Source organism: Cebus imitator, unplaced genomic scaffold, assembly GCF_001604975.1.
Source record: "Cebus imitator isolate Cc_AM_T3 unplaced genomic scaffold, Cebus_imitator-1.0 Scaffold42, whole genome shotgun sequence".
NCBI lineage: Eukaryota > Metazoa > Chordata > Mammalia > Primates > Cebidae > Cebus > Cebus imitator.
The window spans coordinates 7,618,869-7,627,728 of NW_016107357.1; the positions used below are offsets into that span (position 1 = coordinate 7,618,869).

Consider the following 8,860-nt stretch of genomic DNA (forward strand, 5'->3'; position numbering starts at 1 on the left):
ACCAGGATGGTCTCGATCTCTTGACCTTGTGATCCACCTGCCTCAGCCTCCCAAAGTGCTGGGATTATAGGCGTGAGCCACTGCACCCGGCAGAAAATTTTTAAAAATAGTAACATTCAAATAGGGGAGGGGGACTCATGGGAAGAGAGAGAACTCCTTGATGAAAGGCATGTAGTATTCGAATGTCAAAATAGGGTATGTGGGTAGTGAGAGTATAAGCCACTTTGGACTACCACATCTCTGTAGCTAAAATCAGCTTCATAAATACTATTATAGAAAATGTAAAAATTATGAGACTCAAATTTGAATAGCTATTTATGAAAAGTATCTTAGGGTCAGAAGGAAGTTTCTCTTCTCTCTGTTGGAGCATAAGAAATAGCATTAGAAAATGGCAAGTATAGAAGCAGTTTGTTGAGGGAAAACAAATTTGGGTGTAGATGAAGTGGCTGAGGATTCATACACGGAAAAAGCCTACTTATAAAGGCAAGAAGTTATTAGCCAAATACAGCCTTTCTTAATTTCTTGAAAATGGTACATATTTTTTAAAGAAATAAAATCATGCTTTTGTGCTTTATTTTCTAGGTTATTAATATAGTTGGTAGTATAAAAGAAGTAGAACTCATATCTACTTTGGAATGGCTATCAGAAAGAAGACATTACTACTTATTACGGCAGTTCAAGATATTTTCTGGTTTCCGGTGAGGTGAAAGAACATGAAGCCAATTTTTTGTAGCTTGATCCTGTTGAAAGAGCAGTTGCCTGAGTGACATCTGGGTTCTGCTACAGTAATATCAGTAGAGAATAGTACTGATTCCTTTATCTAAAAAATTTTATGGAACATTCCATTTCCTTTGTAACTTATGAAGAAATGCCAAGAATTTTGGCATTTAAGAAGCATTTTTCCTTTCAGAATTAATAAAGCGTTTGTTACCTGTAACTTATCAGGAAATGCCATTATAAGTTACCTGTAACTTATGAGGTATGGGGTGTTCCATAAAAACTTTTTTAGATAAAGGAAGCTTACTCTTTTCAGTATTAAAACTCTTAATTTTAGTCTTTTTGGGTAAATATTGTAAAAATATTTTATAGTCAAGCAAACTTAAATAGACCCTACAGTTTACCCTGGAACAATGCAAGGGTTAGGGGCCCTGATCATCTACACAGTTGAGTATAACTTTTGACTCTACCCAAACTTTGCTATTAATACTAATAGCCTACTGTTGACGAGAAGCTTTATCAGTAACGTAATCAATTAACATATTTTGTCTGGTAGATATATATTGCATTCTATGATAAAGTAAGTTAATAGAAAAAAAGTTAAGAAAATCATAAGGGAAAGAAAATAAATTTACTACTTGTTAAATGTTAGTAGATCATAATAAAGTTCTTCACCCTTGTCATTTTCACATTGAGTAGGCGGAAGAGGAGGAGGAAAAGGAGAGGTTAGTTTTGCTGTCTCAGGAGTGGCAGTTGTGGAAGAAAATATACACGTAGATGGACCTGTGCAGCTTAAGAGTGAACTTTATGTTGACCTGAGTTTACGTTTTTTTCTGTATGTTTATTTATATGAATATTTATTGAGAGTATGTTAAGAACCAGGCATTATTCTAGATGCTGGGATATTGTATTGAACAAATCAAACAATTCTGCTGCACTCTAATTTATATCATAGTGGGTGAGAGATAATAAAAAACATGCAAATATGCAAAATACCGGGTGGAGAGTAAGTGTAGGTGAAGGAAAAATAAAACACAGCAAGGGAGCTGAGGGCAGTTTGTTGATTCAAGTTCATGATTAAACATTTATTTAGTTTTAAGGTACATTACATTACATCACGTCACATCAGGATTCCTGAAACTGATTCTTCACAAAGTAGTTCCAGATTGTTGTTCTTTTTGTGTTTGTATCTAGTTCTATAATTTTCTTGTTTCTTCTCTAATGTCTGCCTTTTCTTGTGATATGTTATTGTCCGCTGGGGACTAGGAAAACAGATAAATAATATTTTAAATTGTTTAATATGTAAATAGCTTAAATAACTAAGGACCTGAGAAAGTTTTTTTGTTTTTATTTTTGTTTTTTTTGGTAAGAGAAGAAGGATTTTGTGTGAGAGAAATTAATTATTGAATAAATGTTATCATGTACCTATTTTGTTTCAGTGGTGTAAGAACTGGAGATAGAACTATGAAAAAATATACAAGGTTTCTGTTCCTATAGAACTTATATTCTAATGGAGGGAGATGGATAATAAACAAGCAAATAAGATAATTTCAGACAGTGATGAGACCTAGAAATATGACAAAACAGAGAAATAGAGGTGTGTGTGTGTGTGCATTGCTGCTTTAGATAGGATGGTCAGAGGTGTAGCATTGAAGCAAAGACCTAAATGATGAAAAAGAGACAGCCATGTGGATCTCCAGACGGAGAATATAGCAAGTTCCAAAGTTGTGAAGCAGGAACAAGTCTAATATGGATTTGACAGTAGAAGTGGTGTTCCTGGAATGTTGAAGTTTGTAGGAAATGAAGCTGGTTCTGTTATTTTCTGGGAACTGACACATGCAGTGTAGATTACTCAGTAACAGTTCCGAGAAGTTTCTCATCAAAGATATGTGATAATTGCATCCCTGTAATTTAGGAACTATAATTGGGGCTAGATAGGTTTTGGATTCTGGATTATCACTTCAAGATATTATCCAAAGTACTATTTTCTGTATCTGTTTACTTGAAACCGTCAGTGTCAGACTTTCCACTGTTATCCTTAGCTTCTGATAAATCCTCAGGGTTTGTTCTGCTCTAAATAATTATTATTTATTAAACTTTTTAAGTTCAACTGGAACTGGGACAAGATTTGTCTTTTTACAAGACATTTGGCATCAAAGTCTACAGTCAAAATGATTAATTTTCTTTATTCATGTTAAGAAAAATATAAATTTCATATTAGTTTATACTTAATTTTATGTTTACTTAATTTGTATGGTTAATATAGATTTACTTAATTTTAAAATTTTATTTTAAATATTTTTGTAGTTTTTCTTAGATCACTATATCATAAAAGGTAACATTTCAAATAGAAAAATGAGATAAAGATGAAGTGTTAACAACTTAAGCTGGTGATGCCAGTACAGGGATGATTAGACCATCAGTAGCATTGTGTTACCTCATGAAACTTTTGTGGTATATTAATTTTTGTGACCTGGTGCAAATATTCCTTATACTATCATTGGGTTCCCCTCTGATTCTTATGGATTTTCAGGCATCTTCTAGGGTTCTGAGTTACCGTGACTCTATGGATTTAGATTAAAGTGAATTAGTAACTTAGGTGAAGTGCTTCTTTGGAGCTGGATTTAAGGTCAAGTTACTAGATTTTGTTTGAGGCAGTCCTGATTTCCAAGGCCTCAGGTGTGCCTGTTTGAAGGCTATCATGGGATTCTCTTTGAACTGCTTGGATGGCTCCAGGCCTCTTTCAGCTGTCTTTGATTCAAAATTAGACAACATCATCACTAAGATTGGCTGTTTGGTTGTTTCGTTGGTTTCTCAGACACACCCCTATATCCACTATTTTCATGTACCCACTGGCTCTCGCCAGCTATAGAAGCAATCTCATATTGGCAAACAGTATGACATCTCTGTATTAATTTAAAGGTGGTTGTTTTCCTCTAATGCAGAGGCTACTAAGGGAGGGATTGTGAAATTGCATTAGCCTAGTCCCACATGTGCATAATAGAGGTGGCAATATTTATTTAGAGTTGAGATTTGCAAAAACAGTTGGCACGTCTATTTCAGAATGCATGATCATTATTGGTAATAAATAGTAACCAGGGAAACTTTCCAATTTGTTCTCACATAGGTTCTTTGAATTTAAAAAATTTTAAATTCATTTTTTACATATGTATTAAATAATATCAAAATGACATACATTAATTTTTTATTTACTACTGTACAGACTTTTTATCAATGTACCTTTTCATTATTACTGAAAATTGAATCTTGACTTTTCTTGAAATATGAAGTCTTTTTTCAAAGTAAGCCAATATAAAGGGAAGCAATATTTTAAAATTAATTTTTAATATTTATTGGAATGTTGCAGCTAAGTGAATCCTGCATCTATGAGAATTATAAGGACTTTCATTTACATTTACCTTTTGTTCTATGTTCAGTTGATAGTTTGAGATAAAATTTATATGGTTTAGCATTTACTTTGGGTAACTCAGGATGAATAAAACATGTTCTGGAGAATATTCTGATATTACTAAGCTTTTACTAAATTTATTCCATGTAAGTACATGGTTTATGGATATGGAATATTAACAGGATTTTTCCTTTCAGAATTAATAAAGCATTTGTCACCTGGAAATTGAATGTTAAACGAATTAAGACAGAGAAGAGCAGGTAAGTCTTGATACGCAATATATTTATAAAAATTTCAAAAGGAAGCTATATGTTTTATATGTAGTATGGAAGTAGTTATAATTTCATTTTCATTCAGTGGTTAGAAAGTCACATTCCATTGCTTTATGATTAAACTTAACCCATTTTTATTTTTTAAAGAGTGTTAAACACTATTTAGCAGTATACCATTCGTGGATGTAGAGCTATGGAAAACCTTGATGAGTTCCCTTGGTCACTTTATCTAACTTCTTGCTTCCAGGAAGAAGAATAATTAAGTCATTTAAGGTAGATGACGGTAATCTTACCTTGTAACATGTCCGGCAGCCAAATGTTTTTTAAAATTATTTTTATTAAACTTTTAATTTTGAGATAATTGTGGATTGACATGTAGTTGTAAAAAATAATATAGATATCCCATATACCTTTCATCCAATTTCCCCCACAAATGTTGTAAAACTACAGTCCATTACAATAGCCAGGGAATTGGCAATGATATATACTCAAGATACAGAACACTTCTATCACCACAGGATTCCTTTTGTTGGCCTTTTATAGCTATACCCACCTCCTTCCTATTCCTACTTTCTCCTTGACCTGTGGCAACCACTAATCTGTTTGCCATTTCTGTAATTTTATCTTTTCAAGAATGTTCTTATGATAAAAAATCAAGAGGAGGGAAGGAAACTTTTGGAAGTGAGAGTTTGTGGCATAGATTGTTCATCAAATGCATTCTCCAAATGCATCAAGTTGTATGCATTAAATATGTACATCTTTTTGTATGTCAGTCATAACTCAAATGGTTTTCAAAAGCAGAATGCTGTATCTGCACAGCAAAGGAAATAATCCATAGGGTGAAGAGACAGCTTGCACAATGGGAGAAAATATTTGCCAACTATTCATTCTATAAGGGATTAATACGCAGAATGTACAAGAAACTCACACAACAGTAAAAAATAAACAGTCTGATTTAAAAATAGGCAAAGGATCAGAATAGACATTTTTCAAAAGAAGAAATACAAATGACCAACAGGTATATGAAAAGATGCTCAATATCTCCAATCATCAGGGCAATGCAAATCAAAACCACAATGAGATATTACCTCACCCTAGATAGAATGGAATGACTATCATCAAAAAGACAAAAAATAAATGCTGATGAGGATATGGAGAAAAGATCACTCTTATACACTGTTGGTGGGAATGTACATTAGCACAGCCATATAGAAAAATAGTATAGTATGGAGGTTTCTTGAAAAACTAAAAGCAGAGCTACCATACAAGCCAGGAATCCCACTATTGGGTATCTATGTGAAGAAAGGAAATCTGTATATCGAAGAGACTCCTGTATACCCGTGTTTACTGCAGCACTGTTTACAACAGCCAAGATAGAATCAATCTAAAAGTCCATCAACAGATGAATGAAGACAATGTGTATACACACAAAATAGAACACTATTTAGCCAGAAAAAAAAAATAAATAAAATCCTGTCATTTATGGCAACATAGATGAGCTTGGAGGACATTTAAGTTAAATAAATCAAGCATGGAAGGATAAATATCTCTTGTTCTCGCTCATATATGGGAGCTAAAATATTTGAGCTCATAGAAGTAGAGAGTAGAATTGTGTTTACTAGATAATGAGGGGTGGAGGGGAGGGGAGGATAGAGAGAAGATGGTTAACAGCTGGATGGGAGGAATAAGTTCTAGTGTTCTGTAGTTTTGTAATAAGTCTTTACTGTAGTAAAGACTTATTACACTTTTTCAAATAGCTAGAAGAGAAGGTTTCGCATTTTATTGTTCTTTTTTTTTTAGAGACCAAGTTGTATTCTTGCCCAGGCTGTAGTATAGTGGTGTGATCATAGCTCACTACAGCCTCAAACTCCTGGGCTACAAGCAGTCCTCCCACCTCAGCCTCCCAAATACCTGGGGTTACAGGCATGTACCACAGCTATGTTTTATTTTTATTTTATAGAGATGGGGACTCACTATGTTGCCCAGAATGGTCACCAACTCCTGGCCTCAAGCAGTCTTCCCTCTTTGGCCTCCCGAAGTACTAGGATTACAGGCATTAGACACTGTGCCTGGCCCTTAAAAAAGAGGATATTGAATGTTATGACGACAAAGAAATGATAAAGGTTTGAGGTGATGGATATGCTAATTATCCTGATTTAATCATAACACATTGTGTACATTTATTAAAATATCACAATTATTTGGATTAAGGGTGGAGCAAGATGGCAGAATAGAAGCCTCCACTGATCATACCTCATGTAGGAATACCAAATGTGACAGCTGTCTACACAGAAAAATCATCTTCATAACCAAAAATCAGGTGAGCAAGCACAGTACCTGATTTTAACTTCATATTGCTGAAAGAGGCACTGAAGAGGAAAGAAAACAGTCTTGAATCGCTGGTGGCACCCTTCCCCCATGCCATGGCAGTGGCTGTGTGGTGCGGAGAGATAATATGAGCACTTAGAAGAGAGAGAATGGAGAGGACTGTTCATTGAACTCAGTGCTGCTGTGTCACAGCAGAAATCAAAACCCAGCTGAACTCATCTGACAACCACCCACAGAGGGAGAATGGAGACCAGTTCTAGCCAGATTGGAACCCCCCATCCTAGTGGTAGGAACTTGAGTTCCAGCAAGCCTTGCCACTGCAGGCTAAAGTGCTAAATAAACTTAAAAGGCACTCTAGGCCACAAGGACCACAATTCTTAAGTCTTGTCCTAGTGCTATTTTGGGCTTAAAGCCAATGGATGTGGGGGTGCCTAACCTGGTGAGACACCAGCTGGAATGGTTAAGAGAGTACTTGCACCTACCTCCCCTAACCCCATGCAGCACAACACCTCACAGCAAAGAAAGTGGCTCCTTCCTTCTGTTGAGAGTAGAGGAAGACTAAAGAGGACTTTGACTTTGTCTTGCATTTGGAGACCAGCTCAGCCACAGTAGGATAGGGTACCAGGTAGGGTCATGAGGTCCCCATTCTGGGTCCTAGATCCCAGACATTTACAGATATACCCTAGGCTGGAAGGGAATCCACTGCTGTGAAGGGAAGGACTTAGTTCTGACAAGATTCATAATCTGCTGACTAAAGAGCCCTTGGGCCCTGAATGACCAGCAGAGTTAACCAGGTAGTACACTGTGGCCTTGGGTGAGACTATGAGACATGCTGGCTTCAGGTGAGACCCAGAACATTCACAGCTGTGGTGGCTACAGTGAGACTCCTTCTGCTTGAGAAAAGCAGAAGGAAAAGTAAAGGGAATTTTGTTTTGCACCTTAGGTGCTATCTTGGCCACAGTGGGATGGAATACCAAGTAGGCTCTTGGTGTTACTGATTCCAGGCCTCAATTCTTGGATGGCATTTCTGGACCTGCACTCTGCCAGAGGAGAGCCCACTACCCTGAAGGGTGAGTCCCAACCCTGGCAGCATTCACCACAAGCTGACTGAAGAGCCCTTGCTGAACATCAGTAGTAGCTTGGAAGTACTCCCTATGGGCCTGTGGTGATGGTGGCCACGGGGATTTCCTCTGCCTGTGGAAAGAGGAGGGAAGAATGGGAAGGACTTTGTTTTGTGGTTTGAGAGCCAGCTCAGTTGTGGTAGTATAGAGCATCAGGTAGATTTCTAAGGTTTTGAACTCTAGTCCTTGGCTCCCAGACAGCATCTCTGGACCTACCCAGGGCCTGGGGGAACTCACTGTCATCAAGGGAAGGATGCAAGCCTGGCAGGCTTTGCCACCTGCTGATTGTGGAGCCCTAGATTCTTGAGTGAACATGGGCAGTAACCAGGTAGTGGTTACAAGGCTTTGGTGAGACACAGTCCTGTTGGCTTCAGGTTTAACCAAAGGTATGCAAGCCTGGCTGGTTCTGCCACCTACTTAGGTCCTTGAGTCTTAGGTCCTTGAGTGAACATAGGTCTGACCCAGTGCAATCCGAGTGGTGGTGGCCACAGGGGGGCTTGTGTCACCTTACCCCCAGCTCCATGTGGCTTAGCAGAGACAGAGAGAGAGAGTGAGAGACTCTATTTGTGTGGGAGAAAGTAAGAGAAGAGAACAAGAGACTCTGCCTGGAGACTACTTGCAGATTTTATTCAAGAACCTGGAGACTAATTCCAGATTTTATTCAAGACCTCCAAGGTTGTACCTCTGCAAGTCTGAAAGACTTACACAGCATTACTGGTCTTGGGGTGACCCTAACACAGATATAGCTGCAGTGACCTGTAACCTTAGATCACAACACCCAAGTCCCTTTGAATACCTTGAAAGTCTGCTCAAGAAAGATAGGTAAAAACAAGCACTGACTGCAAAGATTACGATAAATACCTAACTCTTCAATGCCCAGACACCAGCAAACAAACACAAGCATCAAGACCATACATGAAAACATGACCTCACCAGATGAGCTAAGTAAGGTACCAGGGACTAATCCTGGAGAAAGAGTTACATGGTTTTTCATACAGTTAAGATCAAAACTG

At 37.3% G+C, this 8,860-nt stretch overlaps 1 protein-coding gene across 3 annotated transcripts in view; it reads left to right on the plus strand.

The window, feature by feature from the left end:
- The window catches only part of DNAH14 (dynein axonemal heavy chain 14), a 400,020-nt gene that overhangs the window by 25,398 nt on the left and 365,762 nt on the right, over nucleotides 1-8,860 (plus strand). For 2 of the 3 annotated variants that reach the window (XM_037737730.1, XM_037737731.1), the window contains exons 7-8: nucleotides 583-698; nucleotides 4,324-4,386. In XM_037737730.1, coding sequence (XP_037593658.1) covers nucleotides 583-698; nucleotides 4,324-4,386 — 179 coding nt within the window. Of the gene's footprint in view, nucleotides 1-582; nucleotides 1,464-4,323; nucleotides 4,387-8,860 lie in introns of those variants that run through there. The other variant, XM_037737733.1, reaches the window with a different exon arrangement.